A 17,820-nucleotide genomic window follows, 5' to 3' on the forward strand; every position below is an offset into this window, starting at 1 on the left:
GCCGGTCATTCACGATGACTGCATGAGAGAAAATGTCACAAAACCAAGATCGTGTCTCGAATGATGGATACGGGATTTTTGACTGTAAGGGTAAAACATAAGGAAACATTTAATGAGTTAAACATTTATGCTGCTACTCTTCCTCAGGAGATGACTTTGTACTCCAAAATCATTGCCGAAATATTCACACTCGAGTCCTCAGTGGACACACAGGGATGGATTCTGGCAAACAAACCTCTGGCTTTCTTATCGCATTCACACTGGAGTGCTGCCATATGTGCCAAACTATTCTTCAGCAGGAGATGGAGGAATATTGAATATTTTAACATGCATAATATATTAAATAATGTATTAAACAAAGTCTAAACATAGTCTTTGGGTCTTTCAATAGTCACGTAGATGGTTCAAAGAAAATAACAAAAAACTACGACGTTTCGATCACAACACAAGCGATCGTCATCAGGAGGAAAGACCTCTTTCCTCTTTCCTACGTGACTTTACCGAAAGACCAAAAGAATATTAATTACTGCAGTCACCAAAGCTTTAAGTGAAAGATGTAAACATTTGGGGAATTGGATATTTTAAGCATTCACACCTAATACTAATATGATTTTCAATACGAAAACCTCTAATGTCAACGCAATTATAAATTATATGTTATGATAATTGCACCTCCGATTAGCTTATTTGGCTACATTCGGTGAGAAAGAAGTTCAACGTACATATATACAGAGATAGATTTCACAATGAAGCCTAGTCAATTTGAAAATATTATGAGTTAAATAATTAAGCATAAGAAAATATATTTTTTTCAGTAACTTTAGTTAAAACTTTTTGATTCCTGCTTTTCCATGTAATTATTAAATAGTGAATTCGTGTAAATTCACACGAGTTATAATACTTGAAAAAACCCCATATGGCAATTGGGTATATCTAAAATATATACACATTTCTCCCTGTAAAAGTGGTGCCTGTATAAATTTAACAAGGTAATATTTGGTATTTATAACGCCATTGTAACATTTCCTAGAGGTTTAATCTGTCCTGAATTTGTTCATATGTGTTTGTCTGCTTATTAAAAGCTGGTATTTATGCACACTGTGCACTAAAAGTTATTTCCTAGCCAAATGAAAACACAGTAACATGCCCTTTTCAGGTTTGTAATAGCAAACCTTTTATTAAATACACATGAGATTTTGGGTTTTGAGTCAAGTTTTGAAGTTGAAAAAAAAAATCACCCAGGATTATATATAAAAGTACATGGACAGGAAAGCATCTATAATCAGGTGAGTCAATTGAAACTACAAGCCTATGATTAAAATTAGGCCTGGGTTGGACAAAACAAACCACAACTAGAAAACGGACAAACAAAAACCAGAGTGGATCGGTGCACATTTAGACCATTTAACAACAGTTCACACAAGATTAATAGCGAGCATGTATGTATGTTGAACTTATTTCGCACCATACGTAGCCAACCATGCTAATCGGAGGTGTGGGGAAGGACAACAAACTAAACAGAAAAAGCAATTCTAAAGAAATGAATTTTCAATCTAGAATTAAAAGTAGATAGCTCCAGTAGCTGCATAATATTGGAAGGAAGAGCATTCCAGATGGCCACAGAAGCGCATCTGAAAGTGTGCGATGCAGTGACCATCTTTGTTCGATAATTCACCAAAAGCCGCTGCGAGGATAACCGGAGTTTTCGTGATGGCTTATGCTCCTTGATGAGATCAGCAAGGTATTGTGTTTTTTTTGTGGCAAGCACTACGTGTGTAATGAGTGTGACCTTATAAATGTATTCGTTCGGCAACCGGACACCGATGCAACTCATCTTTTTTTTTCAATTTAAAGCTTTCGTGACTGAAACTCAGCGAGCACTGAATAGACATGGTCGGATCTTGCAGTACCCATCACACGTGCCAAAAAAAATTGTACACGCTGCAGCTTGGTAATGTTTTGCCAGACATCCTGTAGAGTAGTGAGTTAGAATATTCGAGCTTTGTCGATAGTATGCTACACTCCGCTGTGTTGGCTATGCCACGACTTGGTAATCGTGGAAAATAACCTACAGATAAATTCAAGTACTCTAGAAAATATATATTTTTTAAAGAACTGCATTAATACTGAGTAACGAACCCAAAAGTGTATTGATGAGTGAATATGTGATGAATGCAGCCCTGGTGCATTGTTATTTTCCTTGTAAGGAGCATCAAAACTTAAAGTGGATTCACCAAATGTAGTATGGCAATGACGTTTGGGATATGGCATTATAATAAAAACACATCTTAAGTTTTGAGGGTTTGCTATTGGAATTAACAAGCTAATAAATGGCATGGTAAAATATTAGTGAATGCATAAAATACAAATTTCGACCAATGCATGTCTCGTCTAACTAAATCCACCATGACTGTGATACACTTTCTAGCCTTGCGGCGTTCACATAATTCAGTCCAGCTTTGGTATTGGTGTAAACACACACACAGCAGTACATTTGTAGCAGAAGACATGTTATACCTAGTATTGTTATGCCATGTTCCCACAACTACTGAGCAAACTGGCTCATTAGCCTAGGAATGGTCCTGAGCCATTCCAGCACAGCTTAGATTCTGTCCCAACGTTCAATGAGCCACATATCTCCATTGATGTCCCCCCACCTCTCGCTGTCCCCTCCACACACGTCCCTGCCTTGCTGCCAGAGGAAAACGACATTTATTTGATACAATGTAATTTATTTTTTATATATACAGTAAAAGCTATCCCAAACAACAATACTGGATAGTATTATTATTTACTTTTAAAATGCATTTTCAGTATTTTGGACCAAAAACACAGCCTTTCCACATTAACCCAGTATCCAAATGTAAAAGGTGTGGGTGCATGCAGCCCCAAAATTGCTCGCTCTTGCCAATGCTGGAGGATCTCCAATAGAGTGGGCTCTAGAGGGCCCATCTAGAGGGCAATCGGCTTACTCTGCCACGTTGGTCAGATGTCTGAAACAGCGTGGCACAGGATAGGCCAGGTTAGCCTGGGCAAAACGTGTTTCTGCCAGTGGGCCATACAGGCCAGTTAACAAACGACTTTGGTGCTGCGGGAAGACTGCTTCCTGTACGTGGACTCAGTAAGGGTGCCGATGCATTGGGGGCCAAAAAAAAACATGCTAGATCGCGTCCTAGTATGAGTTTATAGTCCCTTGCTCCCAAGAGCATACATTTCCCAGTTTTTAACCTGAATTGTAAATGAGCCACAACTGCCCCATGGGATGGATAATAAGAGATGCTGGCACTTCTCATGGATAGTCTACAGTGCTCCAGGATAAGATATCAGCCTATCAATCCAGCGCCAGCTCCAGATCTTCTTCCATAAACAGCGTCCATCCCTGTTTCAAGAGTGTAAATCAGATTTCCAAGAAATAGCACTAGCTGTTTTTACACCACTGACCATTTAACACCACCCTTTCCATATCACGCGAGTGCATTCATACAGTACGTTCACATATAATTTATGGAAACAAGTGGCATTGAAGGGATAAAGAAATGCACTCTGTCCATATATTTGGGTACACGCATGTGTTAACATCATTAAAATGAAAATAAAATGTGTCTCCACGCTCAAACAGGTGTGGGGCAGTGCTTTGTCTCCAATGAAGAGCGGTGGCGCAGCGATTATGAACCTGGCTCGCGGCCAATATCGGTGAAGAATGTATGAACTGGTTTCTGGGCCTCCCCTAGGTCGAATCGGTCTTAAACGAGTACCTGTTGAGGTGTGTAAACTCCAGCGTTGGGGAGAAAAAGCGGCCAGGCACGATGCTGGCCGGCCACCCCCTCGTTTGCCGTACCGACCTTAATAGGTGCATGCTCAAAATTGGTAATGGCTATATGGGGATCTTTGTTTCGTCTTATTCTCCAATGGTGGCACTAGTAAAATGTCCTGCATTCTTCCCATGTCCCTCCACAGAATGACCACTGGTCACTTTCCACAAAGTTGCTACTCTTCTCATCAAACCCTGGGGGGGTTATGAGTTTGTCCTGCGACCAGGACCTAAACATGTGGCCTACTATGGTACCTCCTCACTGGGCCTATTCTAATCTTGCAGATGGCAACGTGTTCAAGGAAATCAATGCCAATGTTGAGGTCTGCTAGCCACGAGAGGGTTGGTATTAGTGCTATTCCCCATTGAATGAGCACAGATGACAGCGTTTTACTACTCTTTGGTTCTTTCGGTAAAGTCACGTAGAAATACATTATTATTTAATTTCTTTCTACGTGACTTTATCGAAAGAACCACAGTAATTCCTGCAGTCACGAAAGCTTCGAATCTAGCGTTTTACTACTACATGGTGTATGAAAGGCGATGAAGACTACCAATTTAGAAAGCTGATCAAGTAATGTACAGGCAGTCCCGAGACCCGTTCGTTTCATCGATTGTTAGTATATCGGAATATTTACGGTCAGTGTTATAAATGTTCTGCTTAAACAAAAAAGGAAAGCATTGTTAAGCGCATGAGAAGAAATAGTGTACATTCGTATGTAATACTGTAATACATACTGTATAGTAAATAAAACATAAAATAAAGTAGCATGAATAAAAATAAGTTATATTTTCACTTAACTTGAGCCCTGATGCTGGCTTGCTCGTCGGAACGGGGGGGGGGCAATGAGTCACCACAATTGCACACACACTGGGCAAGCACACACACACCGACACACACACACTGGGCAAGCACACACACACCAACGCACACACAGGGCAAGCACAACAACCGCCATTCGCCACTAAGTGGCGGTGACGTCACCACGACGCTTGTGCCAGGCCATGTGCACCTTGAGGCCACGTGAAGTGTCGAACGCCCGCTGGCAGGTCATGGGGCAGACCCAGGTGCCACGGGTCGACTGACCGAGATGACCAAGATGACTGGCTGATGCACCACCTGTGCCCCCTACTGTGCCAACTTGCTGTGCTTTAGCCACCCGGCGCTCCGCTCGTTGTTGTGAGCGTCGCTCCTCCGCCCTCTGTTGTTGCTGGAGGGCGACTGCCTCCAACTGCCCAGCAGCGTCCTTCACGAGCCTCCTCCACAGAGGCCGAGCTTCACACCGCTGGTACCAGTCATCGGCAAGTCCACTCAGCTCCACGTACTCCTGAACCACATCACTCCATCTCTTCTCTAGCCCGTGCCGCGCCCGTTTAGCCCCCTCGACGGCCGAACAAAAGCTGTTTAGGCATGCGGTGGCTGGGCATGCAGGCTATATGACCCAGCCAACGCAGCCTTGCCTGCCGGAGGAGCTCACCGATGGGACTTTGCCCAGATTTTTCAAGGATTTGTGAGCTCACACAATCCAGCATGGTTAAACCCAGGATGGACCGTAGGCAGGCCAGCCTAAATGTTTCCAACCATCGGACACTCCACCCCCACAACTCCCAATCGGCAAGCACACACACACGGGGCATGCATGCACACATCGACGACAACGGCACCCCCCCCCCCCGTGTGGCATTAACACTGTTGGGATGAGTGTTGTTAGCGAGCACCTATGAAGAAGGCCAGCACGGCATACGAGGGGTTTGAGTGGCCAGCACCACGCCCGACCGCCTTTGTCTCCCGAGTAGCGATGTGTAACACACCGCACTAGGCACTCATTTGAGGCTGAGTCGACCTAGGGGTGGCCCAGGACCGGTTCAGATAATCGTCACTGGTGTTAGCCGTGAGCGGGAATCGAACCCTGGCCACCGTGTTCAAAGCGCAGCGTAGCGCTAACGCTACGCTTCCGCTCCCCATACACTCGCTTTCATACACACTTTTAACCACACACGCACGTACACGCACTCCCCACGCGAGGCTGACTCATTACATCTCGCGAAAGCTCGACCCGCTGAACAAAATAGTTCCGCGGTTCAAGTTTGCAAGTGCGAGTTGGCGTTTGAAATCACTGTTGGAAATTTTTTTTTAAGCTGGTTCGTAAGTGAGGGTGTTCGCAAGACGGGTGTTTGTAAGTCGAGGACTGCCCGTATAGTAAATAAAACAGAACATAAAGTAACATGAACAGAAAATAAACTTTGATTTAAAGCTTTCGTGACTGCAGGGATTCATATTATTGGTTCTTTCGGTAAAGTCACGTAGAAGGGAAATAATAAAATAATACAAACATAAACAATACAAAATTCTCACGACGTTTCGACTGCAACACAAGCAATCATCATCAGGTGTGAAATCCACAGCAAGATAATTTGATTTTTTTTTATTGTTTTATATTTGTATTATTTAATTATTTCTCTTCTACGTGACTTTACCGAAAGAACCAAGAATATAAAATAAACTGTTTTATTTTCACTGACCTTGAGTGCTGATGTTGGCTTGCTTGTCAGAAGGGGCATTTCTAGGAGACTCATTACATATCGCGAAGGATCACTCTGCAGTTCGGTTCGTAAGCATGACCGAACGTTCGCAAGTTGGATGGTTAAAAATAACATCTTATGGTGGTTCGTTCGTAAGTAGGGATGTTCGTAAGTCGGACGTTCGTATCTGGGTAGGACTGCCTGTATTAATTGCACTAAAACTTACTGCCACCGTGGTGCTGCCTGAAGAGCGCCTGTTGACACAGCAGGGGCACAGATTTCACACCAGGAGTGACATGTGACAAGCTTGCTGCGGACCACATTCTCTCTTGGGATATTGTAAAAGCTCTGAAGCAATTGTCACCCTCTGCTTTTTCAAACAGGAACGAGTTCCTTCGACACTCATCTCGCACTTTGTTGAAGTGGAGCTGGGATACAATTATTATTTACACAACACTCCAACATGAAACTGCTATATTTTGTTTTGCTGCGATGGCTGCTTTACGTCAATTACTGCGCACGTTTGATTTTTGTGGAGGTTACAACCGGATTCTGATGAGTAAAGGAAAGGAATAATCTATAATAACCACAGGCTTCCTGAACTGTGCTTACAAAATATAATGCAGGTCAGGCAGTTGTAGTAAAACTACACCACGAACTCTAAAAGTCAAGTGCACAGGCTCACAACACTGCTAGCAGAAGGGGCTCCACCAGAGGGAGCTCTATAGAGCCCATCGAGAGAGTATTTGGCCTACTCTTCGACACCACTGGGCATTTGTGCAAAAGAGCTTCATAGCTCATCGGATTCCTCCAGTATAAATATTCTGAGATGTCTTGGAATGAGGTGGGAGTATCCACACTTTACCCTACCTACCGATCGACCGACCTTGCTGTGCTCATTTATGCTGCTGGGTTGAATGTGGCACGGTTGGGAGGAGGTCAATTTAAGAAGCTTCCATTGTTTCCTTTGCAGCACAGGGAGATTGACCCAGTGATGAGTGGATTGTAAGTACAGTGTGTTAACAATTACCACGGCAACATCCCTTCACTCACCTAACTATATTTAACTTTTTTTTCTACTACATGAAGGACATATACGATTTGCTTATTTATTTTGTAACCTATGTTCTCCACAGCGACACTAATTATTATATTCAGTTATGTATTACGTAATTTTGCGTCCAACTCGGACCCATATGTTCAAGAGAGGGTACTTGACTAGGACATCTGTAAGTTCATCAGCATCGGTTCAAGTAAGCCTGACTCTGCTGATGAGACACTGTAGGTCAAAACCGGTCCAGATGAGCATTTGATTGAAACAATGCTGCTGCCAATTTGCATTCCCAGAATGCATTGTGGTTGACGGGAAGTCAAAAAAAGTATTTAGTTCTTTATGTGGAGGGACAGATATATGAAAGCGATACATTGTCTGCTTACTTATTTTTTTTAATGTAATCAGCGTTGTTAATATTTTGTGTTGAATATATAACAGTATATTTTAAGCAGCCATTTTGTGTTGCTTTCACACAAAGATGATCAGTTTTGTAAAAAGGTAACATTTTCTGTCCCACTCTTAACATTACTTGTACACTTGTGTTACCAAACTGCCCTTGCAGTTCACAACAAACTGGCATGAGCTGTAACAGTTCAACCTCTGCGCTCAAATTCCTACATCAACATGACTTTCTCCGGTAGATAACTTTCAAATGTAGCATGAGCAGTGTTACTGAGAAACAAATATCAATAACTCTCATCATTGTTGCTGTCAAATCGCAAATTATACAACGATCTATGCATCCATTTGTCCATTCAGAAATGAAATTAGCCAGGACCCTCCCGACAAACATAATCTTGATTCTCAGTAAGGCTTTCCGGAATAAAAGTATGCCCTTATTCTAGATTAGAAGTTTTGGTGACTGCAGGGATACATACTCTTTATTTCTTTCGATAAAGTCACGTAGGTATAAATTGCAATTGTTTCTTGCTGTGGTTGGCCCACCTGATGACAGACGCTTGTGTTGCGCCCGAAACATCGTGATTTAATTTATTTTATACCTACATGACTTTACCGAAATAACCAAAGAGTATGGCATTATTATTATCTTCCTGGATAAACATATAGCATTATTATATAAATTACATTAAGATAACATAAGATTATTATCATCATCATTTGCCCATGGGCGCACATTTCAGGGGGCATTTTCTTTTATCAAAGCGCCATTATAATTGTGAACAATGTCCTGTCACATGGTGTGCATTTCCCATACGAGGTACATGTCGGAGCTGTATAAGAGAAGCATGGACTATGGTTTTCGAGAAGGGATTATGATTGCACGCATGTTGAATGTGAAATTTTAAAAAGTCGAGTTTATCTTAATTGTTTTGAGAATAATGCTTTCTTGAATATCGACTGGCAGTGCAGCACATTGCAGAAGCCATCATCCACACGTGTATGAACAATTCGTTGATTGATGAAGCCAGTTTATATATTTTTAAGAACAATTGTGTGACGCTAAGGTGTAAAATCGTCGTTGGATCAGCTGTAACTGCAAATGCAGACAACCGGGGATCCTTGACCCATGCCACATTGAAAGGGGTAAAACTGATTTTATGACATAAGAACTCTATATAATTACATCTCACTGGCTTGTGGGACATAAGATACTGTGCTCAAGATTTAATTTGGAAACTTAAAAGTTTGCCTGATCGGGGTTATTGGTTGGTTGAATTTGAACAGAACTTTGACATTTGACTCACGCGATGTGTGAACATCTCAAATTGACTGTGTAAATATACATTTTTCTTTTCCTCCCTTGTGAAAATGTGGCAGCAGGTTCCAGGATATAAAAAAGTGATTTACGGTATTTATAACATTCAATGTATAGATGGGACTGAGAAAGAAAACAACATTTAGGCCACCCCTCTTATATGTGTGGTTATCTGTGTGTGCATTAAATAGCAGATTTAACGAAAATAATAATGATATGGTATTTACTGTCACTGAGGGAAGGCAATGTTTCTGCCAACTGGCCTTCTCCAAGAAATACTCATTTAGATAACTATGTGTGTGTTTTATATTTGAATTCCCTTTCATACTGTGACAATATTCCAGTCATTGTAAAATGTGTTTCCACGTGTGTGAGAATACAAATTCGTTGTGTTCATACAGAGCGTGCAATGTTGACACGATTTTAATGTTGGTGAATACAGTGCAGTACAATGTCGCATATTCACCTCAATGGGGACATAGGTTTAGCCGGGTTTGCGCAAGTGTTAGATATGTGAATCTAAATTTACAATTACATCATGCGCAAATACGTAACTGGGCAAAAGCAAAGCACAATGTGCTTTAAACACAGGGAAATGTTGCACGGTGCTTTAGAAGTAAGAGAATGTGCTTGAGATTCAGAACACATTACTCGATGTTAAAAGGTCAGATTTGTGAAAATGTGTACAAAATGACATTTATACCCTCATGCGCAAATACTACACTGAGTGTGGGGAGTTACCTGGTCAGGTGGGATATGTGACCTTGTACTGTATATACATACTTTTCACCAAACAGTATACTCTCATTTCTTAATAGGTTTCGGTCGTATATATTATAAAGGAATTAATCACTATTCACACATCAATTTTTTTCCCCACACGCACTATCTATGCTTTATGAGGGAAACTATGTAATCACGAGTTAAGTATTACATTCACGCATGCCTTGCAATATTTAAACATTGGAGATTTGACGTTATCACAATGGTTCACAGTGGTCATACAACAATAGGATTAACAATAGCCAAATAAGCATGCCAACGTGGGGCTAACGTTGCCATGTTTGGTTGGCCCACCGTTGTTGGGACCAACGTTGCATGTTTCCTGGGGGTGTCTTGTCCCCCCCCCTCCCATCTTGTTATTTATGCCTGGGAGAAAAAATAACATCACTATTCAGCATCAATTATCACCGACTTGCTTCGCGGCAGCAATTTGAGTCGAGAGCTGTTGTCAACAATCCAAAAACGAATGCACACGTTCATATTAAGTTATTTGTGTAGCTTATGAGGCAAAAAGTGAGAGTTGAACGTTTTTATCCGTGAAGTGCGAGTCTTCGAATGAAACGGTAGGTTCAATGAGTGCTTCTTCATGAAGGAACGCAGTCACTAGTGCCCTGAAGTGGAATTAAATGCACGGATATAATTGCCTCAGTGTTTGCTCCGGGGCCAAAGATGAAAGTATTTCACATCCCTCCAAAGGTGGTGCGTGTACACACACGCACATAACTGTTATTTTCATAGCCACAAAATACCAACTACAACGGTAACAGATACCAGATATCACAAATATGAAAACAGTGTAGACCTACAATTGTAGCCTATCATTTAAAACTGTTACCTCGTGTATTGATGTACTATGAAGATGGGCCATTGTCTGAAACGTCACCGTATATATGTTACTTTTAAGGCAGTGTGATTGACGAACGTGTTGAGTTTGAAGGAAGTTTAAATATTTAATTAAATATACATTGTCTCAGAAAATAAACGTTAATGTACAATCGATGCGCGTGCATTAATGGACAATCCGTAAATGCCCCCCCACTGAGGACATATGGCTGACAAGGCAGCCCAGGTATTTAAGCACCAGGTGATGGTAGCGGGGTGGTTCACCGCTGTCTCTTTACTCTCAGAGTTGCTTGCTGCCGATACACACGTGAGGCCGACTTGCTCGCCACCGATGAACCCTACTCATTTGTTCCTATGCACTTTGCCACTACAACGGGTGTTACGGCGCACGCAGCGCCACGGCGCATATGCATATTTCATACAGGCTACAAGCAAGCGTGCACGTGTAAGCATACATAATGTAATGCAATCAGTGCTAAGTGCTGCGCACATTGCTTCCGTGACCCCATCGCGGTGACCTTTGCAAGCAACGGAGACGTGCCTTTTTTTAACAAGCACACCTGGCTTAGTATCCTTTCACTGAAAGGTCCCACAGTTCAGGATATTCATTTGCTTCGAGACGTGCATACACATGGCACCGCAGCACAGTGCCATTAACTAATGTGTTTTTGGCTGATTTACGGGATCCATTCTAATGCCTGATGGTAATGGGCTCAGGCTGTGTGGTTGTTTGAGTCATGCTGCTGCTGCTCGTAATGCGCTTCTTGCGCAGTGCTTGCGTTTTTCGTTGTGTGCGTAAATCGTCGCTTTCCACGTGCTTTCTTGCGGCCCTTTGTGTATAGTTTTCCCCATTCGTTATTTTGAACTGCGGTTCCACCACGGCACATCATTAAAACGTAGCCCTTGGAACGAAAGCGTCTCCCTTTGCTGGCGTCGGCTGCGTATCATTGTTGTGTACAAATATGCCCATTGTTTACTTAAGCCGCGTCTTGTCGAGTTCGCATATCTCAAACACGCAAACATTATTCACTTGCTGGGTGCTGGGTTTTGGTAACGTGCGCGTGTGTGCGCGTGTGCGTTCAGGCTGTATTCGCGGAGGGGAATCTTTGTCTTTTCGTGTGCATCGTTTGTACGTGTGGTTTGTGCTGAGAACTGTGAGTGAAGCGTATAAAAGCCACTCTGCCTGCCCGCTCATACACTCACCCACCCATTCACTCACCCATCCACTCTCTCACCCACCCACTCACCTGCTGACATTTGCCTGTCCGCGTGCCCCAGCGATGCGCTCTCCGGGCTGCCTTTCTCGGCCGGTGGCGGTGAGGGCAGCAAGTTGCCACCCTCGAGCTCCATGGTCCAATCGCCTTCACTGCAGGCGCCTTTCTGCCGCCTTCCCTTTCTTCCCCACAGCTCTGTTGTCTCCTCTCTCGGAAAACAGCCTCCCTATACCCCCTCCTCTCCTCCTCGCTTTCCACGGCTCCCACGCGGGACCAGAGCCCGCACCCAAGCGGGACACGCCGGGGGCCAAGGTCCCTCTTACTTCACCGCTACCTTGCTCCCGGTCGCTCTTCTCTCGGAAGACACTCTGCGTGCGCTAAAGCTTCGACCTTAGCGCCTGTTTAGCTTGAGCCTAGCTTCGGCAGCTCGCGTATGATGAATGCTGGCCGGGGCTGCGACTATTCGCTCGTCGCCAGCTGTTGTTGTGCGTGCTTGTGTGTGCTGTGCGCTCCCTATACCCGCCCCATGCACGAATGTAGCAGCAGCCCCTGATAACGCCTTCCCAGCGGATGCTGGATATTCATTACCAAGTCCGTCCGCTGCGAGGAGTAAATACGCCTCCACGCTCATCAATGTCGTCTCCTTTTATTCATTTATTCCGTCCGTCCTTTATTTAAACATAATATCCCCAAAAAAAGAATGAATGCATTTGCCCGTAACTGCAATTGATGTCTTATTTTTATTAATTTGAATTGTTTAAATTGGGAGTGCCTATATGTGAATGTGCATTGCGGGCATGCACTGGTTTCTGCTGTGGTAATAATAATTATTAAAATAATTTATTTATTTGATCCATGTGAGAGCTTACTTAGTATTGCAAGGGGATATGATACAAAAACTCTTGCAAAAAAATGTATTTGCTCTGAGTAATTTTACATGCATGTATGCGTGCTTTGGCTTGATACTTGTTATATCCAGCAAGTATATGGGGGAAATATATAATTAATTACGTGTACATACATATACACTTTAATGTATACACCTCTATGAGCAAATGTATGTACAAATATTCCAAATACATTTACTTGTAGACACTCATGGAGAGAGTATCAGGATATCTCTAACAGTATATCTACATCAGTAAACTGTATATCTATACCAATACTCTATGTGTGTATAACACATAAACTCCACACATTTGTCCATACCATTGCCCTAAAATGGCCTACCTCAAGTTTCCGTACTAGCACCATCACTATTTAACATAAGTGACCTGCAATGTACACCATCTCGCAAATTAATATGTGCATGTGACATAGCCCCTTTGCTGCACAGGGCACAAACCTCAAGAACATTGCCAGTACTCTCACAGCTGATCTTAACATCATTGGAGGCATATTTCTGTCGCTGGAGACTCCGACCAAATCTTTCCAAACCACCGCAAGCACTTTCCACTTGAATAATCATGCAACGGATACCAACCTTTATGTGTCCTTCTGTGGTAGCCCAGTGCGCTATGACTGCCCTGCAAGATATCGAGGGGTTTATAATGAACAGAAGCCTGACGTTCAAGCCCCACATAAAAAAAAGTCTGGGAAAAGACCAAACCAAGAATTTCCCTGCTACGGAAACGTGCAGTTACGACCTGCGGCACCTCAGCCAATCTCCTGTGAACTGCCATCCTCTCACTGATCAACTCAGTATTCCTGCACTCCAGCCTGGTCCTACAGCTCTACACAAAACTGCTGTACGCACAATTAAATAACACATGCGCATTTACTGAAACTGACACCAACCCCTTGGGCTCCCTGTTCTAGCAAAAAATGTTGCCACCAAATATCCACAGAGACATGCAAAATGCAAGGCAGTTTTCTTGCCAATGACAACCTATCCATTAACCAAGGCCTCAACAATGTACATTGCCACCGACTCGAGTCCCAATCCTCCTTCTGGGATGGCGCTGCTTTTACTCTTCTACAATCTCATCAAAATCCATAAGAATGTTGGCAAACAGATTGGTACAACGCAGGCTTCCAGAATTAAACACCTTATTCGAGACACAAACATCACACCTCGTGGCTTTCTCAACAGCATCAGAACATCAACAGGCCGATGCACACAGCTTCATGAATAGAACATTTAAGATAAGCCACAGTGAGACCGTGGCCATGCAACCAAAACTCCCGCACTGCCGATTAGCACGGTTGGCTACATGCGGTGCAAAATAAGCTCAACATACATACATAAAAACTATGGACCAAATCGTGAACCACTGTAGTCTGTGCTCCATCAATGGAGGAAAAGCAAAACGATGACAACTCTTTGCTGAAGCCATCTCGTAGCTAGCAAAACTCGACATTGGTATTTAGCTCCTGACTATTGCCATACAGAATATAATATCATTTCCCTAAATTGGGAAAGGAATGCAATAGGTGACGTTTTGGGCAATCAACATTCTTCATAGCACACAGTATAAAACATGTTATTAATGTGTGTGTGTGTGTTCCACGGTATGAGTGTATGTGCGGCGACGTCTTTATTTTAGCGAGACGCATGCAAGTGGCCGGGCACAGAGAGGGCCCAGCCGACTGTGGAGTGCGGCACGTATGCAAGCTCCCACTGATCGTCGGCGAGGCGAAGGAGGTTAATTATTTTATATGAAAATACGTTTGCCCACTTCTGCCAATTGCTTTGATAATTAGTGCATAAATATCATTTAATTCACGGAGAGAAAACAAATGCACACGGGAATGCCATACTGTACATACACACCCTGTATTGGATTTATGAAGGAATGCACAAGTGCATATGATTTGATGTTCATACAACCGTGCAATGGTCTGCATATATGGTAGACACAAACAGTGGTGCTGTTAAGCTGATGCTGGACAATTTTACTCAGCATCTTTGTCTTCTCTACATGCGTATAATGGGATATATGCATTGAAGTGTGTACGTGTCATGAATGCCTCCTGTTAGATTGTATATAATTCCCATCACATGTTTCGGCTTATTAAAAAATAAAGGTTCACACTGGCATGCATTTTTATGTTAAACGTTTATTTCGGCTGTAAAAGTATAAGGAAGATATTTATCGCAACTTGCGGCGAAACCGAGTCACTACTAAACGCGTTTTTACATTTACAGCGGTCATCACGCGTGTATACTTTAGACGGCGGCGTGAAGCGCTGCGTGATGACATTAATTTCACCTTCAAGCTCTCAGGCGCATAGTTCCAATGATGTTCACTGAAGGGTCGTTTATCTTTGATGGAAAATGAACATCTAACTGAAAGGAAACCGCCCCCTTTCCCAAAACAACGTGCGTGTACTGGCAGTGTCAAACACGGGGTTGGCACATATATGCTCATGTGTTATTTTAATGTTTCATAAAAAGTATATTTTTTCGTGGATAAAGCCATCCGCTATGCGTTTTAATAAAATAACCATGATTACAGTGAAAGTGGAACACTGTGTTCACTATTAAAAAAAGGATATAGTAAGTTCTCTCCTCTGGTCTGGTAATGCTGCATACAATACATTGCAACACACCTTTCCCCCTGGTGTAGTGGTGCATTTCCGCAATTCGTCGGCTCGGTGATGGGGTTAGTTGAGCACCCAGAGATTGATTTTGTCCATGAATCATCTACACGCATTGTAGCAAGATGTCTGGAATGAGGCAGTACAGCAAGTAGGCTGTACACACATGCTGAATTCAAATACCCACTATTTGTCCCTACGTTTTCTTCAGGCATTCAGGTTTCCTCCCACATTAAAGGAATTGGATAACATCACACACCAGGGCCAAATGAAAATAATTGGAATATTTGTGAAACTATCCTCTGTAAAACATGAGCCTATTAATGTGTCTCTGAAACAATTATTGAGATCAAACCTCCACTTAAATGTCAACGGTAAATCTGACTGCCAATATATGGTAAAAAGGTGCAGCTCTGCAATTGCTCATACCACTGCTGTCAGAAAGGCCTCTACCAGATGTATTTAGCCTCATTACCCATACTGGCCAGCCATCTTGGAAGAGGTGGGAGTATCCACATTTTATCCCACCACACATGACCTGCCGATCGGCTAACTGTGGTGTACCCATCTATACTGCTGAGTAGATATACAGTGAGGGAAAAACGTATTGGATCCCCTGCTGATTTTGTACGTTTGCCCACTGACAAAGAAATGATCAGTCTGTAATTTTAATGGTAGGCTTATTTGAACAGTGAGAGACAGAATAACAACAACAAAATCCAGAAAAACGGATGTAAAAAATGTTATAAATTGATTGGCATTTTAATGAGGGAAATAAGTATTTGACCCCTTCTCAATCAGAAAGATTTCTGGCTCCCGGGTGTCTTTTATACAGGTAATGAGCTGAGATTAGGATCACACTTTTAAAGGGAGTGCTCCTAATCTCAGCTTGTTACCTGTATACAAGACATTTGTTCACAGAAGCAATCAATCAATCAGATTCCAAACTCTCCACCATGACCAAGACCAAAGAGCTCTCCAAGGATGTCAGGGACAAGATTGTAGATCTACACAAGGCTGGAATGGGCTACAAGACCATCGCCAAGCAGCTTGGTCAGAAGGTGACAACAGTTGGTGTGATTATTCGCAAATGGAAGAAACACAAAATAACTGTCAATCTCCCTCGGCCTGGGGCTCCATGCAAGATCTCACCTCGTGGAGATGCAATGATCATGAGAACGGTGAGGAATCAGCCCAGAACTACACGGGAGGATCTTGTCAATGATCTCAAGGCAGCTGGGACCATAGTCACCAAGAAAACAGTGAAGGACTGAAATCCTGCAGCGCCCGCAATGTCCCCCTGCTCAAGAAAGCACATATACATGCCCGTCTGAAGTTTGCCAATGAACATCTGAATGATTCAGAGGACAACTGGGTGAAAGTGTTGTGGTCAGATGAGACCAAAATGGAGTTTTTTGGCATCAACTCAACTCGCCGTGTTTGGAGGAGGATGAATGCTGTCTATGATCCCAAGAACACCATCTCCACCGTCAAACATGGAGGTGGAAACATTATGCTTTGGTAGTGTTTTTCTGCTAAGGGGACAGGACAACTTCACCGCATCAAAGGGACGATGTACGGGGCCATGTACCGTCAAATTTGGGTGAGAACCTCCTTCCCTCAGCCAGGGCATTGAAAATGTTTCGTGGATGGGTATTCCAGCATGACAACGACCCAAAACACACGGCCAAGGCAACAAAGGAGTGGCTCAAGAAGAAGCACATTAAGGTCCTGGAGTGGCCTAGCCAGTCTCCAGACCTTAATCCCATAGAAAATCTGTGGAGGGAGCTGAAGGTTCTTGTTGCCAAACGTCAGCCTCGAAACCTTAATGACTTGGAGAAGATCTGCAAAGAGGAGTGGGACAACATCGCTCCTGAGATGTGTGCAAACCTGGTGGCCAACTACAAGAAACGTCTGACCTCTGTGATTTCCAACAAGGGTTTTGCCACCAAGTACTAAGTCATGTTTTGCAGAGGGGTTAAATATTTATTTCCCTCATTAAAATGCAAATCAATTTATAACATTTTTGACATGCGTTTTTCTGGATTTTGTTGTTGTTATTCTGTCTCTCACTGTTCAAATAAACCTACCATTAAAATTATAGACTGATCATTTATTTGTCAGTGGGTAAACGTACAAAATCAGCAGGGGATCAAATACTTTTTTCCCTCACTGTAGGTGGTGGGGGGGGCGAGATTTAGGAATCGTGTCCTATTGTTTCAACTGCAAATATATAAGGCAAACAGCAATGACCCTCGATTGAAGACTCCACACCAAATCGACCCGATATTAATCACCATTGGATTGATTATAAACATAGGCATAAACGTGCAGA

At 42.9% G+C, this 17,820-nt stretch overlaps 1 protein-coding gene across 3 annotated transcripts in view; it reads right to left on the reverse strand.

The window, feature by feature from the left end:
* Positions 1–12,430, reverse strand: part of LOC144722343 (KH domain-containing, RNA-binding, signal transduction-associated protein 2-like) — a 47,180-nt gene extending 34,750 nt beyond the window's left edge. For all 3 annotated transcript variants that reach the window (XM_078600531.1, XM_078600530.1, XM_078600529.1), the window contains exon 1: positions 11,979–12,430. In XM_078600531.1, the coding sequence (XP_078456657.1) occupies positions 11,979–12,081 (103 nt within the window). In that variant the 5' untranslated portion in view covers positions 12,082–12,430. The remainder of the gene's footprint in view (positions 1–11,978) is intronic.
* Positions 12,431–17,820: the final 5,390 nt, after the last annotated feature.

This window comes from Lampetra planeri, chromosome 14, assembly GCF_965212315.1.
Source record: "Lampetra planeri chromosome 14, kcLamPlan1.2.h2, whole genome shotgun sequence".
Taxonomy (NCBI): domain Eukaryota; kingdom Metazoa; phylum Chordata; class Hyperoartia; order Petromyzontiformes; family Petromyzontidae; genus Lampetra; species Lampetra planeri.